The following is a 23,054-nucleotide window of genomic DNA, read 5'->3' on the forward strand; positions in this document are numbered from 1 at the left end:
TTATATTTTTGTCAACAATTTATCTTGTTCATCTATGAATATAAATCTTCATGATTTCTAGACTGCTTAATCTCTTCCAAATATAAGCATGTGTACAGGGCGAATTTAGGGGAATATGCAGGGCGCAGCTACATCCACTTTCTGGGATTTTTCTGAAGGAAAGACATTTAGTAATTAATTATGTACAGGGATAATAGCGGATCCGTAAGTCTTCAAAGGGTGCGGGAAGGGTTAAATATTCAACATACAGTACTATAATTATGTATTAAATATATAATTCAAAAACAGTCCATAAATTACACACTTAATTTTAATATACCGTGAATGAAATAATGTTAAGAATCAGTATTACATAAAACACTAAATCCGTTTATTTTTAAGAATAAATTATTTAAAATGCTAATAGTTATAATAATTGCTATAGATATATATGTATATTGTAGTCTTTTTTAGCTCTAGATTAATCTAAATCGTCTTTCTCTCCTCACCACATGGGTTAAGTGGACAAGATGTTATTTTTCTAAAAAATTCTTTTTTCATGGTCAGATGTTTGATGGCACAATAAGATCTCTTTTCTTTGATATCATCTGCGTATCCTGTTCTAGATCTTCCTCCTCCTGATTTTTCCCCTCAACTTCAAGATTTATGGAATACCTATTTGTCTCACAAAATGTTTAATCATACCAAGCTCTCCAATTTCCATTTCTTGCTTCAAATTTTCTAGTTTTTCGCACTTCTTCAGTAATTTATTGTTTCCAGGGATTACGCTGGCTAATGCCCGAGGAAACTCAATAATGCACTTCTATGTTAGGGACGATTCTCTATGTTAGTAGAACTAGGGTTATTCATTTGATCTCGTATTTCATGTTATCATACAATAAAAGATGAATATAAAATTGTGGGTTTCCGTTTCCTTTCATTCTCGATTGTGATAAACCAAAATAACTAAACATTCTCCACAAGAAAACTAAATTAGCTTTATGGTTTCCACTACTAATCTAAATTATAGTGTTATAATTGTGATTATTTTATAAATAGTCTACCGGCCAGGTGGCCGAAGCGATTAAGACATCAACTACTGCTCCGAAGGATCTGAGATCTATCCCAAGCAGCCTAAAAACCTCAGGAATTGTTCGAATGTGGTCTATCCAGTATATATAGAGCTCTTCCTTTCATTATCTGGCCGTCTTGTTAGTCTAGAAAAAGGACCTCTTCGTGCCAATTTGTTTAAATATTCAATTATATACCTTGTTTAAATATACAGAAATATTATATCTAAATTAGTATGAGTTTAGTGAAATATTAATTAGAAAGTAATTGAAATTTTGAAATTCTAACAACGAATTTTAATTGATTCACAAGTTTAATTTATTTTTAATTGACGAAAACAGAACAACGTTATTAAGTTAAAGTATAGCCTACAATATCTGTTTAGGCTAACGTTATCGAAAGATTAATTTCAAAAACTTGCTAAATCCAATTTCTCAGCTGAAATTAAAGATGTTTTAGAGCTTCTCAATTCGACAAATCATCGATTGACAAAAAAAATAATCATTAGAAGAATAAAAGAAATGAAGTCGGAACAACTTGCCAGAAGTAACATCAAGTCACTCTGAAAAATCATAAAAATTTTGTCACTAAGTACAATCTTTTCTTTGTTTAACGTTGTGGTAAATTCCAGAAAATCACGGTGTTAAATGAAACAGACCTCAAAATCTGCGTGTTAAGTTTTTGGCGCGCCTTCCATTAGCCATTATTTTATTATTTAAGCAACTAAATAAAGAAAATCCATAAATTTAGTTGGAAACTTCAATATTAAAATCAGAATATTTACTACAAAATTATATTTTTTATTTGTTTAATTTAATTTAAAGTACTGTGATAGACTCTACTTGTTATTCGGATTTCCTTTATAACTAACTTGCGTGTTATAACTAAAGCGTTAGTTATTGTTTACTAACAACAAGTAATTTGTTCAAAAAGTAATCAAATCAACCAAAATCATAATTTAAAGATAAACTATAATTGTAAATGTTCCTTACTTTACGTAATTTTTTCATTCTCAACATGGTTGTTGTTCTTTGTTTTCTTTCTGATTTTTCTTCTTGAAAATATATTTTTGAAATTACCAAAACATATACAAAAACTGTACTTAAAAAAAGGGTTTAGTTTTTTTTCCTTTAACGTTGCGACGGTAAAAAAGAAAAACTTGTTAACCGAAGCAATGTTAAATAAGAACTTGCTGTATTTGAATTTGAGTCATATATGGAGATAATTTCCTGTTTGAAAGTATTTTGACAGCTGAATTATCTAAAAATCTAAGCGTATTGTCTTAGATACGCAACTGTTCGAAAAGTTAAAGTATAAAATAGGAGTCCATAAGTACTTTATGCCAATTAATATACTAAGTAAGTTCACTACAATACTAATAAATCAAATTTAGTGTCTTTTGAAATGAATCTTTTAATTTTTTAACCTAATTATATTTTTACAAACAATACATTAATAGAGGGAAAATAGCAATTTAATTTTTAAAAAAAAATTAAAGAGTGTATACAATTTAATTTTCCGCAAGAAACTGCTGAACTTTTCTGAATTTTTATGCAAACGAGATAAACGGGTTTGCATTTTATGTTCTGAACAAAATAGACAAGCCTTTAGGAACTTACCTTAAAAATAATTATATGATAGATAAATGGAATAAGGCAATGCAACACATAGGCGATCTATCGAAGAGTGCTTCCCAGAGAACTTTCTATGAGAAACTGACCCCTATTTATTACACACGTGAAGAAAACCTGGGAAACTCCACGTTTGTCAGACACGAAATCCACAACTACCGGTGTTCAATGGTTTTATCCACACAACGAACAATTATATCAAGAAAATAAGACAAAGAATCGTAGATAAGAATTCATCAAGAAGCTAAAAATTAAATTGAATTCTTACCAAAGTTTCGCTTTCTTATGTCAATGATTGCAAAGGAATATCTTGTAACAGGTAAATTTTCAATTATCCATATTTTATATTTATATGAATGTTAGTATCGTTGTATAAATCGAACTATTCATTTAAGGAATGACCTACAGTTATCATTTATACAAAAAATTACTGTAAAATTAATTGTCGTTAAGGGATATCGACAAAGAAAAATTACTAAGAATGGAAAAATCTTTTATAATCAATAATAAAAAACAATTAACATTTTTTCAAGTAAATATACTACTTTTTTTATGCTGTTGCAACGTATTTCACTTTACAATAGTTCAGTAATGAATAAATTTAATAGACGGAAATTTCAACAGGTTGAAGTATCCACATATCACTTTATAGTGAATATCCTTTAAAAAATTCTGCAGTTAAAAAAATTATATGATAATAAAAATACATCGATTACTAAAGGGAGAAAAAATTATCAAATAATTATTGTTTTGTCCTTTTAATAAATGTATAATATATATTTAAAGCCGTGTATTAATCGAAAACAACGAGAATAGGATAAGAGGATGTAATTTTCTGTATAGAAAATTCATTGGTGATCGATTTTTTTTTGTAATGTTTGTTTGTTTTAGAATATGGAATTAAACTGATATACAAACAATAATTTATTTTAAGAAATAAAAACTAACTTTTATAATATTTGACAGCTAATTAAATTGCATACGTTATTAGAATTATATTCCGCTGAAAATGTTTACGTTCTTACTACTTTTCGGCCATTTTCGTTTCGATGATGTGAAGTTCGTAAGTGCATTGTTCCAATTGATTTAAGTCTCACGTAAAAGTCAACAGAACAGGAAAAGTTAGTCATCGTTCACATTGTTTTCCTATCCGTATTCAACCATAAATTAATCTTAAGTGAAACAAGTCTCTGCATAATAAACTGTCTGTTAGATTCACAACGAATTTAACTGTACACACTATAAAAACGCCATGATATTTTTCTACATAGAATTTATATCCATCAACGCTTCTAATTAAGATTTAATATTAATGATTTTTTTCTATATCATATACACGACAGTGTAAATTTTCCATAGGTTAGGAATACAACATCGTTTTCATCAATTTTTTTTCCTACATAATTTACAAATGAATTAATCCATAAATTATTCTTTCCATAAACAAATCCTACACATATAAACAATTTTTAAAACATCCTAATAATTTTCTACAGAAGAATCGGAATAAACTTTAATATCACATATTATTAGCATACGATTCTTTACAGGAAATTTATTCGGAGTTCCCACGCCAAAAATATTTTTTTTTATATTAAATAATAATAATTTTAACGTATGTTTATAAATGTAGACTACCAGATTTGAACTTTATTAATATTTAATTTTTTACTGTATTGAACTTAACTATGTTAACAATATATATTTAAATCCAGTAGAAAATTTACTTATTAGACTACCTGTTGATTGTTAGAAATTAGACTTATTCCATAAATCTAACCCATTAAAGTTATTTATCTTCAATTTATTTATTTAATACATATACAGGCCTACATATGTATATGTATATATATGTTTAAATATAATTATAAATTAATTTTTTAATTTTTCTTGATATATTGTTTACTTATATATTATGTCTAACCCCACTCAAGATATGAATAAAACCCTTCTATCTCCCTCTAGACTTAAAATCTACAAAATTCAAAGTATTTATGCTTCAAATGCAGAGAAAACTCTGCCAAATTAGGAGTCCATAAGTACTTTATGCCAATTAATATACTAAGTAAGTTCACTACAATACTAATAAATCAAATTTAGTGTCTTTTGAAATGAATCTTTTAATTTTTTAACCTAATTATATTTTTACAAACAATACATTAATAGAGGGAAAATAGCAATTTAATTTTTAAAAAAAAATTAAAGAGTGTATACAATTTAATTTTCCGCAAGAAACTGCTGAACTTTTCTGAATTTTTATGCAAACGAGATAAACGGGTTTGCATTTTATGTTCTGAACAAAATAGACAAGCCTTTAGGAACTTACCTTAAAAATAATTATATGATAGATAAATGGAATAAGGCAATGCAACACATAGGCGATCTATCGAAGAGTGCTTCCCAGAGAACTTTCTATGAGAAACTGACCCCTATTTATTACACACGTGAAGAAAACCTGGGAAACTCCACGTTTGTCAGACACGAAATCCACAACTACCGGTGTTCAATGGTTTTATCCACACAACGAACAATTATATCAAGAAAATAAGACAAAGAATCGTAGATAAGAATTCATCAAGAAGCTAAAAATTAAATTGAATTCTTACNTTAATCTAAATTTATACCTATTAATTAAATAACTATCCTTCAGAAAAGTACACACAGAATACAAATAAATTGTATTATATATAATATATATTTAGATTTATTATTAATAATCAGGTAGAACGTATGGTTTAATCTATATTAAGAACTCGAGTAATGTAATATTCATTAATATAAACATCCTGTTCTCAAGACGAATGTGTCGTAGGTGGTACTAGACTACACATGTTTAAAAGGACGTCATATCTTTATTCTCTACTTACATTAACCTACTTACTCATTGAAGAATTTGTCGGTCAAGATTAAATTTTTTATATATATATAAAATTTCATATACTGTACTATTGTATTATGAATATTTCAGAATAAGTAAAACATTGTAAATATTTCTAGCAATTACAGAGGCTTATATATATATATATTACAATAAATGATAATAAAGAGCATCGCTGATGAATAAATATGGTCATCTGTTTTAATATCTCGATTGAATAATTGCACTAATATGGCATGACTAAATGTAGCCAGGTTTAAAAATAGAACTCCTACACATAAATTGATTGTATGGTCTTTTTTTTTAATACGAAATATTCTTGTTGAATGTATATAAAAATTTTCATCTTTATGAGAAAACGACGATATTGTTTATTAACAATACTTATGTGTTTTGTTATTTCAGTAGTAAATAGTAATATTAGACAATATGTACATTTCTACTCATAGAAGTATATATTTTAACACAGGAACACAGGATCACACACACTACTAGAAAAACCAGTTTTTAATGTAACTTATAAATTCGATTCATTCTAATTTTATAATGATTAAATTCTGTGTATATAATATTTTTCTTTTATTTTTTTATTATTTTTTTTTTCATTAATTTTGCCTTAAAATGAATTTTCTTACCGAAAGAGTCAACGTCCCTCATTGTGTAATTGTCGTCCGAAGTTGATCCATAATTCTTATCTCGGGATGAAGAAATGAATCGAGTCACTTTAAATCGCGACATTTTTATACGTTCCTTAATATAAAAGCGTTAAAAAAGTCCTTTTTCGCCCCCAAATCACTTCTATAAACTCCCTCACATAACAAATAATGAAATGACAGATCGTGCTTAACACTGTTTCCAAACGACCCTAATCCCGTGTGACGTCATCACACGTAGAGAAGCGTTTTGATTGGTTTTCGTTAGTAAAGAAATGAATCTTTTAACCAATTACATCATAAATAGTACTTTTGTTGTTAATTCGTGTTAAGTTCTATTTATATTAATTTTAACGCGTGTAAATGATAATTTAAAAAAACCAATTCGTTTTTAAAAACATTTTATAATTATTAAATTACAGACAAATTAATTCGATTTAGCTTTTAAAACTATAATTACACTTTCTAACTTAAAAACAATTAAAAAAAAAGTTTTCAGAATACGTTTAATTGTATAATTTATCGAATTTTTCTTTATTTTAATATAAATTATTGCATGTTTAATATATTTTTTTTAAAATTATTTAAAATAATTATAACTTTTAAAATTCAAATTTAAATTAATTTCCCTCTAGCAGACGACGTGTAAGGCTTATTACGTAACACGGTAAACTTTTCGTCGTAAAATAATTATTAAATTCAAAATTTTTTAAATGAAATTTACTGTTTATTTAAATTTTAGTATTATTATATTATGTTTATTATTAAACTAAGTATTTTTTATTATTATTATTTTACATTAATAGTTGTATTATTTCTCTGTTTTAACTTCTGTCCAATGATTGTTAAGGGAGAAGGTTCATGGTGCAGGTGTTTCTTTTTTCTCTAAATTAATAATTTATTGTGAATTTTTACGAATTTTTTTTATCATTTCAAGAAGTTATGTAAAAATTTATTCCTTTAAAACATGTAATAGATGTAGATACGTAATATATATATATATATATACATATATCTATTACTATAATTTACATGTGTATAATACATATATTTGTGTACACAATACATATGACATTAATAATTCAGTTTAATATTATATGTATATATTACATGATATATATGCAGTGGTGCATTATCCTATGGGCAAAAAGTGCAATTGTCTGGGGCCACCAACAGGTGGCCACAAACCAATCTTTTATAAGAAAATATTTGGCCCACCAGTGGCCAAGCAGTTCTGTTCCCTGGACACTGGGAATTCGGTTGTGGGTTTGTTCCTCACTCAGACGGGCTGACCATGTGGAGTTTTCCGGGGTTTTCTCCACCTGAATTGGGACCCGTTACCCTTAAAAGACCTCCCATAAGACATTATTCGCTGCATAATGACCATCATAAACACTCAACTACTATTACATGACAATTATGTCGCACTTTACCATTGGATGATATAACCTAGAAGCTCATGCCCAACTAACTGATACAAGACAAGAAGATATTTTCCCAGAAAAATGACTTAAATCAGTACTACTTGGGCCCCCTAATTCAAATTCACCTGGGCTCTATGAAGCTATAACATGCCACTGCATATATGTATGTATTACACATTATGTATATGTACTTTACATAATATATATGTATATATATTTAATATAAATTTATAATACACTATATCAAAATTATTTTAAGAGTAAAGTTCATAACATAATTTATATATAGATTATAATATATATACAAATTATTTAGGAATTTTAGAAATTTAATTATTTTATATTATCCGTTTATGCTAAAATTAGAAAAATTAGTAATTATTACTGTTTCTTATAATAATTAAAAAATTTACAAAATTAAAATTAAATAATTATTATAAAATAAATAACCTACAAGTATAAACTTTTATGATTCTAGAATATTTCTAATTTTAGCACTAAACAAAATGTCAAAACTTTGGATGATTTCTTAAACTTAAATATTATCAAAATTTCAATCAAAAATTACTAATGAAATGTATTATACATTAAAAATTTTTTAATTAAGATTAAGTATTTTGGATGAATTTTTATCTTATTTAAACAATAGATCAAATACATTGGCTATATACATCTAATCTAATAGCCACATGATTTATTGGTTTTAATATGAAAATTAGATCAATAAATCTATTTTATATATAACTAACAAAGAAATTATCTTAACTACTATTTAAAAATATTTTATAATACATTATTTTAAATGATTTTCTCTGATATAATCAATAAATTTAAATCAAAAACCTTACAAACTAGCATGAACTTTTATGGAATAAACCTCCTAAAAGTTTTATTGTAAGTTTTTATGGTTTAAGTTATATTTATCCGTTTGAATGAATTACAGTAAAACTCTTTTAATATTTATGTAAAAAGTGTAAAAATTTCAGAAAACCATATAAATAATCTGACATTCATATTATATTATTGTTTTGTTTTTCATTTTTATAAAAGCATATTAATGAAATAAATTTTTTATATATTTTAAAAAATTAAAAAAAAATGCTTTTATTGGTCATGTTTTTCAAGATTGGGGTGGAGACTCATCCCATCCTCACCATATATATCACAATCACTACAATGCATTTACATATGCATATATCACAATTAAATTCTACATTTAATTATGTTTATTTGGTTTTGGAATGGGGAGGATGGTGTAGATGAGGCCACCCCTCTAAAATATCTATAAAAGATATTGTCATAAGACTTACTTGTTAGATCAAAGTTCCAGCCTTCTATTTTAATTAAGAATGGATGAAATTTGAGTTAGCTTTTGGGATTACATAGCAAACTAAATAAAAGTGTTTAGTAAAAATACATCCATGTATCAAATTAAAAAAATTATTAGTTTTCACATATATTATTGTAATAATGATTTTAGATATTTTTCATTTAAATATTTAATAAAAATCAAATATTATACTATTAAAAAATAAAAACTTCAAAAATTTCAAAAGTTATCCATAAAAATATATAACATTACTTGAAAGTGTTTTGCAATATAATGATTTCTTATATCATATTACATTTAATTTACATAACTATTTTTACTAATTAAAAAAGAAAAAAGAAAAATTATTTTAAAATTTAACAATCCACGAAACGCAGTGTTAAGTGGTTTGAAGTCGTTTATTTTAAAATTTAATTGAGAGATATTAAATTTCCATAAATATATATATAAATACATACATTTTTAATATATTTTATTTTATTATATTCTTGTAAATTTATAGTTTATAGAATTATTATATGTTCTTTTATAGAAATAATTAATAATTTTAATTTATACTAAACTATTACATTATATAAATTTACTAAGAAATAGAATCATTATAATATATAATGTTGAATTCTATTTAAATTAATTCTTCCAAGCCCAGAATTATTATTTTTAAAAGATAAATTTGGCTGGATTAGAAATATTACTTTTCATTCTGATCAGTTAGTAAATTAGTAATATCATTAAAAATTTTTAAGACATAAAAAGTTATTTTAATGAAAAAAAAACAAATATTCCTATATTATAAAAACAAATCTTACATAAGAATGATTTTAATATAAAAATTATAACTGTAATTTAATTTATGTAATAAAATAAATTCCAAATAGAAAAACAATAAGAAATTGCTTGGAAGCAGACTTTAACAGTATTCCAAACATTTCCAAACCCAAAGATTCATCTTCAGAAAAGCACTTATAAGAGCTGTTTCTTCTTTATTTATATATTTATATAAATAAAGAAGAAACAAGAAGAACTCTTATTTTATATATTATAAAATAAGAGCTGTTTCTTCTTTATTTATATATTTTAAATGACATTATATTATATTAAAAAATGGAACCTTTTTATTTCTGATTATATTTAACAATGAACATTACTTATTTTTTTATATTGTATTAATAGATTATAAAGATGACAGATTGGGTCCATTGCAATACTTGTTTTAGTTTATTAGGAAGTGGAAAAAGATTTTTATTAACTAGCTGTGGTCATATTTACTGTAATGATTGTGCTACTGGTACTGATTTATTATCCAATAACTTGATAATTTTAATTGAATGTATCTTAACTATATTAATTACATTTCTTATAATTTATTATTTTCAAGGATCACAAATGAACTGTCAAATATGTGGAAATTCATGTACAACAATTCATCTGACTACTCAAGTAAGTAACTTATTTTTAATGTCTTTATTTTCATTTAATAAAAAAATTAACAAAAACATAATATTTTATAAATAAACGTTGTATGATTCCTTGATAACTCACCATTTAACATATTTTGTTTAACATATATGAATATTACTGAATTCTGTTGCATAACCAGCTCATAACGAGCCCCTTGGGTAGGCCTCAGAGTAAAGAAGGAATGGGCATTCTCGATGACGACCAAAAATCCCGGATCAAGGAGGAGAGAGGATATCGCACATGCTCAACAGAGGAAGTGGGACTTTTTTTTGGGAAAAAGAAAAAGGAGAAGATGTGTAGACAAGAGAATCATAAGTTTTTTTTGTGTGTGTTGTTTCCTTTGCTTTAGTGTCTGTTATAGTGAAAGGACAGAGAAGTGGTTGGAAGAACTAAAATAAACTTTAAGTTCCTTGCATTATCATAGAGTCATAGAGTATGTGATTTATTTTTTTGAAGTTTCTTTTTGTTTTGTTCCTGCATGGGGAATACTCTAAAGATCAAGTATGTCTCTACAATATACTGTAAATTAAAATATCTTTCTTAAATTTTGCATTGATTACATTATATAATTATACATTATATAATAAGACTTTGGTAAAATGCATGGCTTTATATAATAAGACTTTGGTAAAATGCATGGCTGATATTAGATATCATTTTACCAAAATTAATTATAAATTAAAAGTCAATTATATTAATAATTAAATATCAATTCTTGTGTATTCATTTAATCTCTGACTCCAAAATATTTTTGACATGATTGAAAAGTTCAATTTACTATAGACTGTATGTAGCAAGAAAACTACAGATATATTAGGGATTGAGTTGTTGTTATGCCTTTTGTGTTTTTATTTTAGTAAAAAACATTTTGTATTTTTATTTTTTATTGTATTTTTATTGTATTTAGGAATTTTTAAATTCCTATACTTTATTTTAAATTATTCGTCTTGTTCATTATATATATATATATATTAAAAATGAAGAAGTGTGTTTTCAAAAATATTCTACTAATGATAAATTTGTGAATTGCTTTATTATAACAAAATAGGCAAGCAATAATTAATTTAATTTATTAATATTGAGTAGTAACTTAGTAGGATACATTAATATTTACTATTTTATTAAATCTAGAGAAATGAAACATATATATTGAATGTTAACCAATGTTGGCTTTTCACTGTGGTTTGCATATCCAATCTGGTAGCAAATGTATTTTCTTCATTTTTTACATAATAACAAAAATTTATTATCTATTAATTACAAGAACAATAAATTATTTATAATGAAAAAAATATCAATATCAATGCTTTACAAATTAAAATTGCATTAAAAGCAAATCTATGCAGAGCATTTTAAAAAAGATGGGTTTTATAAAAAAAACACTATTTTTTTCATAACATCTGTTTTTAAATTTTACAATATAGGTATGTAGAGTAACAAAAAACAATAGACTAAGGAGGAACTGAATACGTACAGAATAAGTCTGTTATATGCAATATACTGTTTAATTTTATTTCATTTTTAAATTCTTTCCAAATGGAGAGGACTCTCAAACTCTTCACAGTACAACCAAAAAGTACCTAAATATAAATTTAGGTTGAATGTTTTCTTTATTGCTTCTGTGGAGAAGCACTCAATCTTTAGAATATTCCTCATGCAAGAATAAAAAAAAAAAAAACTTTGAAGAAATAAATCAAGCACTCTACGACTCCAATGCAAGGAACTTAAAGTCCATTTTAGTTCTCTCTGTTCATTCGCTATAACAGATATTAAAACAAAAGAAACAACATAAAAAAAAGGAAATAAATTTGCGACTCTCTCATCTACACATCATCTCTCTTTCCTTCCAAAAAGTCCCACTTCTTCTGTTGAGTATGTGTGATATTTCTCCTTGATCCAAGTTCTTTGGTTGTCATCAAACATGCTCATCCAGACCAAGGAGTTGGTCACACAACAGAACATGTGGTCTTCAGACCACACTTCTTTTTACTTTGTTTTTCCTCTTTAGCAGATTTCTTTAATATTTTGAAATAAGTTTATAAAATAATCTGTTTGAGTAGGGGTAATTTGAAATCTGTGTCATAAACATATTAGTTGAAAGAAGTTTTTGCCACAATGATAAGAGAAGATGACATTTTAGTGGGTAGTTCTGGCTTTTGACAAGAGTGAAAAGGCATTGACCATGTATCAATGTGCTAAGTGTGTGGCTTTTGATATGCAAAATTTGAGTCTTATGGCTATTAAACATTAGTTTTGTTGTATACCATTGGATTGTGATGTATCAGGAAAGCATCTTAACAAGGGACAGTTTTCTCATGTCAGTCTTATATTTTAATAAAATACATTGTAAAAATTGTTTGTAAAAATTGCAATACCATGAAGGAATCATGCAAGTGAATTGAAACTTACAGGAAATAAAAAGTAGGGCATGACATGCAAATGATTAGAATATTAGAGTGATAGTGCATGAATAGGCTAAGAAGCATCCTCTGAACAGATAGATATGAATAGAGGGCAGTAGCAGAAAGTTAGAAGTGGTGTATCATTGTCTGTAACTGGTAAATGTTTCATTAGAAGTCAGTATGCCTTTTCAACAACTAAGGGCATCATATGAGCCAGTTATGGAGTTTGAACAGGAGCGAATGATAGGCCTGTGTGAAGGGGAATTTTTTTTATCACAAAATTGCAGCTCATGGGGCATAATGCCATGACAGTGATATGAGTGTAGAAGCAGTGGGTTGAAGAGTACCAGACAAGTCACAAATCTGGCAGTGGACAATGAAATGTTATGTCAGCATGTGATGACAGACACCTCATCTGTATGACAATTGCAGATCATACAGCTTCATCTCAACAGTTGACACAACATTGGAACACTGCTTCAGGTGTGCCATTGTCTGCATCCACAGTTTGCCAACATCTGCTGCACCATGCAAGAATTCCTTTGTGCAGGACTCCCCTGATACAAAACCATCAACACCTGCAGCTACAATGGACTCATCAACACAGCTACTGGCATGCCAATTGGCAACTAATTGTCTTTTCTGATAGATCCTGCTTCTATTTAGAGTACAGTGATGGCCAAGTACGTGTTACATGCTATAGAGGTGAATGCCATCTTTCACAATGCATTATCCAGTGTCATACTGGGCAATCACAAGGCATGATGGTCTGGGATGCTATTGCATATCATGGACAATCTTGGCTGCTCAGAATTGTGATGCAGCAACTGCTACATCAGAGAAGTTGTGAAGCCTGAACTCTTTCTTCAACACATTCCTGGAGATGTATTTCAACAGGACAATGCCTATCCACATTTTCCTAGAAATTTCTAGATTTCAGCACAATAGATATCACTTCTTCCTTGGCCTGCCCATTCACCAGACATGTTGCCTATTAAACATGTCTGGGATTTCATTGTAAATACTTCTTTTCTGCATGGACTTTAGTGAAATGCTGTTTCAATAGTTTTTATGACATGAAATATCTTTCCATACCGTCGGCATACATGCAGCTGGAAACGGAACACTGAAAAATGGAATTTTCTGTTGTAGATTTGGAAGATTGATTCACATTCTGAGGATGCATTTCCTGCAATTGTAATTTAAATCTTTATTCCTCAATCTTAAGTATTTGCAAATTTCTAAATAGTGATATGTTCTTCTTTCATTAAACTGTTGGAGTGTAAGATGAAGTTTACATCCACATAATAATTTACTTAGTTTTCGGCAGCCTGTGATGAAAGAGCAAACTTCTAGCGAAATTTTAAGTGTTTGTTAGCCAATTCATTGTTCGTAATATGATTTCATTAGCTTACATATTTGTTTACAACACACCTCCAAAAATTAACCACCATTTTCTGTTTTCAATATTCTTAAATTTTATATATAGTCTTTTTTTTTTTTTAACTATTAAAAATTATTATTTATCTTAAAACATGAAAATAATATACTGGTAGTTAAAATTTAAAACTTAAGGATTATAAAAAAATTTTATTCAAATTATTTTTAAATTAGATGAAACCTGATGTTGAAATATATTTTATGGATCCTCAAGATTTATTGAAAAAATATATGAAGCAGTTACAACAAGTAAGTATAAAAAATAATTAAAAATAGTAACAAAAAATAACAGCAATTAATAATACTGTATAATATAAAATAATGAAAAAATAATTGAAATCATATAAGAAAATCAACTTTAAACACATTAAAATGCATTTATTTGGAATCAGAAGTTGAATAATTAACCTAATAAAACATTGATTAATTAAAATGACTGTTAATAAATAATTTTCAGTTCCTATTTTATTTTTCAAATATAGACATTCTGTGAATAAATTATATATAAAATTTCAAAATTACTTATAATAGTATGTAAAGAAAAATAAAATTATTTTACAGAATTACAGAATCAGTGTAACTTATTAAATCTCAATTACTTACATATATTGCATACATTTAATTTATGCAATACATAAATTTATTTAAAGTTTGCATATCTATACTAATTTTTTTTTGTAGAAAAGGGCTGGCAGAGTTACAATTTAATAAAAAGTAAAATACAGCTGGATACGAGTCCAATTTTGCTTGCCACGTCCAATCACCAGGAACAACTATTTCCATTGCAGAGACAACTTTTCTTTAGAGGCTATGCCTCTGCACAAATATGTAAAACAGTTTAAAATGTTCACAGGTGACAATCCCAACACAAGTAAAAATATAATATTTCTTTGTAGAAAAGGGCTGGCAGAGTTACAATTTAATACATACAGAGTTACATGGCAAGCAAAATTGGACTTGTATCCAGCTGTATTTTACTTTTTATTAAATTGTAACTCTGCCAGCCCTTTTCTACAAAGAAATATTATATTTTTAATTGTGTTGGGATTGTCGTCTGTGAACATTTTAAACTGTTTACATATTTGTGCAGAGGCATAGCCTCTAAAGAAAAGTTGTCTTTGCAATGGAAATAGTTGTTCCTGGTGATTGGACATGGCAAGCAAAATTGGACTCGTATCCAGCTGTATTTTACTTTTTATTAAAAATCTATACTAATATTATAAAGAGGTAATGTTTGTAAGTTTGTATGCAAGGGCTAATCTCCAAAACTACTTGTTCGATTTCAAAAATTCTTTCACCAATATTTACAATGGAACTTCAGGGTGGACATAGGCTGTACATTATTCCGTTAAACATTCATATAAATTAAAAGATATCAACTGGGGTTAAGGCTTTTATGTCCAACAGATGGTGCTACGAGTATGATGCCCTAAGTTTGCTTTTCTGTGAGGATGAACTAAAGTAAATCATCTTCTATAGGGTTGGCAACTAAGTGATTGCGGATTTTAAATAAGAAGGAAAATTCAAAATTTTTGCTTAAAAATATAACTTTATTCAATTAGATATTGTCCATTTTTGTCAATGACCTCTTGCCATTTTTCAGGCAGTGTCATAATTCTATGTTCATAAAACTTTCTGATTTTTGCCAGCAAAAAACTGAATTAAATGTGTTTTTACATCATCAGCATCATTAAAAATTTTACCATTTAAGGAGTTCTGCATGGAACGAAATAAATGGTAATCTGAAGGCGCAAGGTCAGGGCTATATGGTGGATGTGATAACACACCCAACCTAGCTCCAATAATTTTTGGTGAGTGACCAAAGATGTGCGGGGCTTTGCATTATCATGCTGGAAAACAACATCCTTACAATTTGCCAATTCTGGCTGCTTTTCTTGAACTGCATTGCTTAGTTTGGCGATTTGTTGAACATACACATTTGAATTAATCGTTTGGTTTCTTGGTAAAAGTCCAAAGTATAGAATTCCTTTATAATCCCACCAAACTGACAGCATAATCTTTTTTTGGCGAATCTCAGCTTTTGGTGTCATCTGGGCTGGTTCATCTCGCATCACCCACGATTTTTTCTGATTAACGTTGCTATAAACTATCCACTTTTCATCGCCAGCAATCAGTCGTTTCAGAAATGGATCAATCGTTGCGTTTCAGAAGTGAATTGCAGATGCTAACACATTGCATCAAATGAATTTCCTTAAGCTGATGAGGGACCCATAAATCCAGTTTCTTGACATAGCCAAGCTGTTTTAATTTTTTTGAATGCATGTATGTGATACATTGAGCTTCTGTGCAATCTCATGCGTTGTGCTATGACGATCTCAATCGATAATGGCCTTGATATGGGTCTCATCAACTTCAACTGGACGGCCAGATCATTGAGCATTTTTCAGTTTTCACTGAAAAATCACCAGAACAAAATTTGGCAAACCAATTTTGACACTGCCTTTCTTTCAAGGCTTCATTTCCATATACAGCACATAACTTCTTGTGTGCTTGTGATGCGTTCTTGCCTTTTCGGAAATAATACAATAAAATATGTCTGAAATGCACGTCTTGTTCTTCCATTTTTAAATTGGGATAAAAATGAAACTTAATAACTAATCGATACAATTTTTTTACTAAATTAAAGGTGGAAGTCCAAACAACAAGAAAATAATATAGGTTAAATGCTTTGAACACGATGACAAAGCAAAAAAATGTGCTAAGGCCACCTATTGACAAAATCCGCAATCACTTAGTTGCCAACCCTATATCTAGCTATATAAATAAAAATGTAATGTTCGTTTATTCCTACCAATTCCTTTGAAATTTTGACACACGTGTTTTTATATAATACTAGCAGGTAGGCCCGGCGTTGCTCGGGCAAAAGTAATGATAAGGTTGACTACAGTATAACGTAATATCTTCACTATCTGTTTTCACAGAATGCACCATTTTCCCCTGTTTCTAGACTAATTACAAAATTTTTGGACGGGTCTAAAATTATGTTCGATTTCCTGCAAAACAAAAAAAACTGCATCTGCGTCTTGCACGTCGCTTTCTCTTAGCAATTCCATTGTTATGTAACACTTCCATTGTTGACACGTTTATTGTTGACACTTCCATTCTTAACACTTCCATTGTTACTTAGCACTTCCATTGTTGAAACCTTAATCCTATCTCTCTCAACCACGGGGAAATTCCGAAAAATCCCTTCTTAGTGTGCGTTTTTGTGACGTACCCTAACTATGTACCAAATTTCAACTTTCAAGTTTGGGCTCTATGCTTATTATTATTATTATTATTATCATCAACTCATCTCGATTATATATATAGATATGTGTCGAAATTTCCCCCACTGGGGGGGAGATGGACAGGATTAAGGCTTACCGTAAAGAACTCTGCTTCTATTTATACTATTTTAGATGCGGTTTTTTGCATTTTAATAGGGTATGTCAACAGAATATACACTAAAAAGGGATTTTTCGATATTTCCCCTGCGGGGGAGAGGGACAGGATTAAGGATTACCATGAAGAACTTGGCTTGTATTATACTATTTTAGATGCAGTGTTTTGCATTTTTGATTGCGTTTTAATAGGGTATGTCAAGAGAATGTACAATAAGAAGGGATTTTTCAAAAAATTCTCCCCCCTCCACGAGGGATGTGTTACACATTTATAATAGATACATTTTGAGCCACAACAACGCATGGCAGGGTTCGCTAGTATATATATAATTTAGATTTATATGATTTCAGATTTAATAAATTTATATTTTATGAATTCTTAAATGGATTTTATATATTTTATCTTTAATGTAAAATTATATAAATCTACAATACATATACATTTTAAATTAATATTTTTAAAGAAATGTAAGTTTTAAATTATCCAATGCAATTATACAATTTTTAAAATTAAGTTAAATTCATAAGAATATATATAACTATAATTTATTTTTTATTAGATTATTAATTTTCAAACTGGTCATAGAATGAGATTATCTGCTTATTTTAGGAAAGAGGTAAAATTATTTAATTTAAAAATTATATTAATTTTAATATTGTTTTTATAATTAAATTAAATAATAGCCATAAATTTATTATATTAAGTGAAATTATATAATTATTAATATTTTGAAGATTTATAATTCCCATTTTCAGTGGTATATTAATAATTTATATTTGTTTATATAAGAGATCAATAATATCCATAATTAATATTACTGATCATTATAATTAGTAACTATAAGAAATTGTTAATAATTGATAATGTGTTACATTATTGCTGTTATAAACATAATAAGTCATATATATTTTTTAACTCTTTCTGCTCTGTGGACAATCAATCAATCAATCAATTTATTTATTTGTACCAAATGAGTTGTACATGCCCTGGTCCCGCTGTAGGCATTACCAGGGAGGAAGAACATCAAAATTAGCAGTAGTATACAAGATAAATACATCAAAACTGAAAGACATTATACATAGGTTTTTTAACAATAAAAGAGAAAAACAAATTGAATTAAGGAATGCGACAGTTCTTGTCGCGTGTAGAACATACAGGGAGGACAAACAGACATGTTTACTGTAACATTAAAATACAGATAAATTAATTTTATCAAGACAATCTTAACGCATGTAGGAGTGAACAATACACATGGGAGAAACAAGCAAATGGAAATGTCCAAGTACAAGAAGAGTTAACTGTTAATAATCTTGTGCGTGACAAAGTTAATTTGCCTTGCCAGTTTCCTGAAGGTGTAGAAGATCTCTTTAGTGCGCCAGATATCCGAAGGGCGACAGGGCCACATAACACCAACTTCTTGTAAGAGGAGTTGCAGTTCGAGATGATCACGGTCTAAGATGACACAATCAAATAGATAATGTAAGGCACCGTCTTCTGTGTTACAAATTGGGCACCGCTCAGAAGATCTGTTTGTGAAACGAGCAAGATAGCTCAGGTATTTTCCATGGTTACTAAAGATTTGCGATGTACAGTAGTCTGGAGTATGCCAATTTATTTTTAAAAATTGTCTTAAGATCTGGGATAAACTTGTAGGTGATATGTTCAGAGTTATGATTCCAAGTGTTTTGCCAAAGTTCTATTGTGTCATTCCAGAGAAGGTGGTGTAACGATCGCAGGCTGATCTTGTTATAGGTGATCTGTAAAGAACCGTTCAAGGCTGCATCCTTAGCCAGGGAGTCTGCCCTCTCGTTTCCAGTGTCTCCCTGGTGAGCCCTTATCCATGTGATGGTAAAGGTGCATTCAGAAGATTGGGTTGCATTTTTAATGTAATCAGCCAGAGGATGTAACTTGTTGCTCTGCAGCAGATCTAGAGCTGACCGAGAATCAGTGTGTATGTGCACATGAATATTACTGTAGTTGTGATTAATGTAGTCAATGGCCATCCCTATAGCATATAGCTCGGCTTGAAACACGGTGCACCTGCTGTCAAGTCTGTACATTTGGTGGTGGACCTCAATATTATTTATATAAGCGACAAAACTACTCCCAACATTATCATTGATACGAGAGCCGTCCGTGAATACGTGTATATCGGCATTCTCAGAACTGGTAAATTTGCATACAGAAGTTTCTCCTGGTGAGCGAGTTTCTTTAAAAGAGGAAGGCCACTCGATGTCATTATAATTAATGGTGCACGAAGTAATCTCTACTGTCCCTCCCCATTTTAATTGTCGAAGTCGTCGCTTTTGTAGGATAGAAAGGTCTATAGGTGGCTTTTTTGCCAGGACTTGGAGGGAACTATTACTAGTTGTTCTATATGCTCTTGTGATGAGTAATAAGGCACGACGCTGGGAGGAGACGAGCTTTCTTTTAGGATGAACTTTGCGTGTGGCCCACCCCCAAGTGCCACACGCGTAGGTAATCACCGGTATGTAGATACTATCATAAATTATAGACATAGCGTCGCTAGAGAGGCCCCAGTCTCTCCGGGCCACCTGCGAAAAAGACTGCATAACTAATCCAGTCTTGTTTGTAATGTAGTCAATATGCCTATCCCAGGACAGGCGGAAGTCCAAAATAACCCCAAGATATTTTAGGGTCTGTTCCACTTTAATTGTATTGCCCTGCATCTTGATGTGCGGAGGACGTCGATACAGATTGGGATGACCTGATTTATTAAACACTATTGCTTTGGTTTTAACAGGATTGAAATATAGCTTATGCTTTACACCCCAATTGCTGACATGCTGAAGCATGTTGTTGGCATTACCCTCGAGGTCAGACCTAGACCGGCCCCCCAGCAGCAAGAAGACATCATCAGCATAAGCATAACTGCTAGTTTGCCCAAAGTTCTCACTAAGAAAAGCATCGAATGTAATGTTCCACAAAAGGGGTCCTATGACAGACCCCTGTGGACATCCCTTAGTGATGGGTTTGATGACCTGATGTTGTCCATAACATAAAATAGCACTGCGATCTGTCAAATAGTCACATAATAGTTTGTAGATGTTATGAGGGCAATTTATCTGATGTAAACGATGTAAAACTAGGGGCCACCAAGCACTATCAAATGCTTTTGAAATGTCCAGGCTGACCCCAGGACATACTTGTGATCCTCCAGCAGATGTTATATTTTGTCGACCACTGCTCTGTGGACACTAAGAGACTTTTTAAGCAAGTTCATTATGGGTTTGGCCAAGCCCACAATGAGGTGGAGTGGCCAGGTGGTGGGGGACAGAGCCGACATGTTTGGTTGGACCACCCACAAATAATACATGGGGATTTTTCAATCTGTCTGGATTTGATCCTGAGTCCCCTAGAGCAGTAGGCTGCCACCTTAACCACTTGGCCATCTGGCCATCATAAGTCATATTTATAATAAATGTAACATTTATTATCAATATAAATGACTTATTATGAAATTTTATTAAATTTTACATATAAATTTTCTATTAATAAATATAATTTTTTTGATAATAAAATAATGCTAAGTGACTGATTTGTTAGTGACAAAGTATAAATTCAGATATTTAAATCGTAAATCCAACAGGATATCTAAAACTCAGGTTTGGCTGTCTTAATGGACTTTCTAATTGGAACATTCAGTATGAATCTAAATAGTGTGAATTCAGTTTTTATTTAGGATGAAATTTATTTTGTTTATTTGTATCTTGTTTCTTTTCCTACATATGGAAACATGTTTTGTACATTAGTTTTTATATACATTTTCTAAATTTATTAAAATATAATTTTACAGTATTTAGAAGCCTGATGCAATTTTAAAATGATTATAAACATTTTCTTAATAATGTTTTAATTTATGAAATAATTAACTAACTTATGTATTTTTTTTATTACAGTTTTTAACAAGCAACATTTTACTTATTGGTAACTTGATGTGCTTCTATAATATGCCATATAACAATAGTTTTTTTTACCTGAATAGTTAGAATGATTATTGTGTTTTCATATGTATAACCTGTGGGTTATGTATTTAAAAGACAATTTGAAAAGGATGTGGGTTATGCAGTTTGGTGGGTTACATGCTTATTTTAAATAACTATTCTGAACTCACACTTAGAGCAATCACTTTTCATAGACATGGGGTATATGGTATGGCATTATACACAAAAACATATGGTAATAACTTTTATTTTGTTATATATTTGATATTATTTATTGCATTTATCTAAAGTAAAAATCTAATTATGCCAATATCATATATTATTAAGACATTTTATAAATCTGTAATTATTGATAAAGATATATTAGTAATTTCCTATACTAAACCCCTGAAACATATTTCACATATTTTAAATATTCCATTATAGACTGTCACTATTTCACTCAGAATTTTATAATATAGTCCTATCTTATCATAATTATTTTAGGATTTTCTTTTTAAAAATTCTTTACAAAAATACTGCAATTTTTTAGATATATATCAAAGCATTTTTATATTTTGGACAATACCTTTTTTAAAGTTTAAGATATTGAGAATGCAGTAAAAAGTTTAATGCTTTGTAAATTTATGCTAAGTACTAATCAGAATTATATTAATATAACTAATATTATTAAGTTAGTTAATATGTAGCATAATTATCCTCTTCTCTCCCATTTCTTTCTTCATATTGATGTACCAGGCAATCATAATTAAAGTACTCCTATTTAACACTGTCTAGAGATATTTTTAGTAGTCCAAATGCAACCAAATTTGATATTGTGACATTTCAGAACATGTGGAAGACATTTCTATATAAAAGAAAATGAGTACCAAAACTCACCACTATGACACTTTTGGCACTGAAAACAACAAAATAACAGTTTCCTTTGCATAAGTATGTGTTACAGCAGAGATCTGGATATAAAAGTGGCCACAACTATCTATTGAATACCGTTCATACCAGCTACAATGGCCATCATTTTGTTGAAAAATAAATTGCTTGTGAAGCAATTTTTTTGCTGCATTTTAGGAATTTTGCCATCATAAGAATTTATGCCAAGAACCATTGACTCCATAAGCCTCATGAGAACAATCATTTGATTTGAGAAAACTGGATGTCTGGAAAGTCAACCCAATTCACAAGTCATTGAAAATGTTACCACCATAGTTATTGAATAGTTAATGAGCCTGCAAGATTATTAAAGTGAAGTATCACAGCAATAGTATTTGCCATTTTGCAATCTTGTACGTGTCATCAACAGAAAACCCAACAGACCTTTGCATTGACCTGTGACCAAGGAAGATCCTGTTGAGCAATGAAGAATATTTTTACCTAGTTGGAACAGTGAATACTCATAATATTGTATTTGGGCCATT

At 29.1% G+C, this 23,054-nt stretch overlaps 2 protein-coding genes across 3 annotated transcripts in view; one reads left to right on the forward strand and one right to left on the reverse strand.

Annotated features, from left to right (window-relative positions):
- The window catches only part of LOC111619351 (solute carrier family 12 member 6-like), a 124,964-nt gene extending 118,562 nt beyond the window's left edge, over nucleotides 1-6,402 (reverse strand). Inside the window, exon 1 of the mRNA XM_023361061.1 lies at nucleotides 6,195-6,402. Within this exon, the coding sequence (XP_023216829.1) occupies nucleotides 6,195-6,297 (103 nt within the window). The 5' untranslated portion in view covers nucleotides 6,298-6,402. The remainder of the gene's footprint in view (nucleotides 1-6,194) is intronic.
- Nucleotides 2,564-22,190, forward strand: LOC111619384 (probable E3 SUMO-protein ligase RNF212). 2 transcript variants are annotated; one of them, XM_023361085.1, is made up of 6 exons: nucleotides 2,564-3,000; nucleotides 10,140-10,254; nucleotides 10,345-10,406; nucleotides 14,444-14,518; nucleotides 18,234-18,290; nucleotides 21,595-22,190. In XM_023361085.1, the coding sequence occupies exons 2-6, from the start codon at nucleotides 10,149-10,151 to the stop codon at nucleotides 21,682-21,684; spliced, it is 390 nt and encodes a 129-aa protein (XP_023216853.1). In that variant the 5' UTR covers nucleotides 2,564-3,000; nucleotides 10,140-10,148; the 3' UTR covers nucleotides 21,685-22,190. The 2 variants fall into 2 exon arrangements, with proteins under 2 accessions (XP_023216853.1, XP_023216852.1); XM_023361084.1 differs by lacking the exon at nucleotides 2,564-3,000 and adding an exon at nucleotides 6,956-7,082.
- Nucleotides 22,191-23,054: the final 864 nt, after the last annotated feature.

This window comes from Centruroides sculpturatus, unplaced genomic scaffold (assembly GCF_000671375.1).
Source record: "Centruroides sculpturatus isolate CEXI.00-Female unplaced genomic scaffold, Cexi_2.0 scaffold174, whole genome shotgun sequence".
Taxonomy (NCBI): Eukaryota; Metazoa; Arthropoda; class Arachnida; order Scorpiones; family Buthidae; genus Centruroides; species Centruroides sculpturatus.

Excerpts from the sequence above, each read along its gene's own strand:
- LOC111619384 (XM_023361084.1), top strand. Across the intron at positions 10,407-14,443 it reads CAATTCATCTGACTACTCAA|ATGAAACCTGATGTTGAAAT; the intron begins GTAAGTAACTTA and ends TTTTTAAATTAG. Across the intron at positions 18,291-21,594 it reads CTGCTTATTTTAGGAAAGAG|TTTTTAACAAGCAACATTTT; the intron begins GTAAAATTATTT and ends TTTTTATTACAG.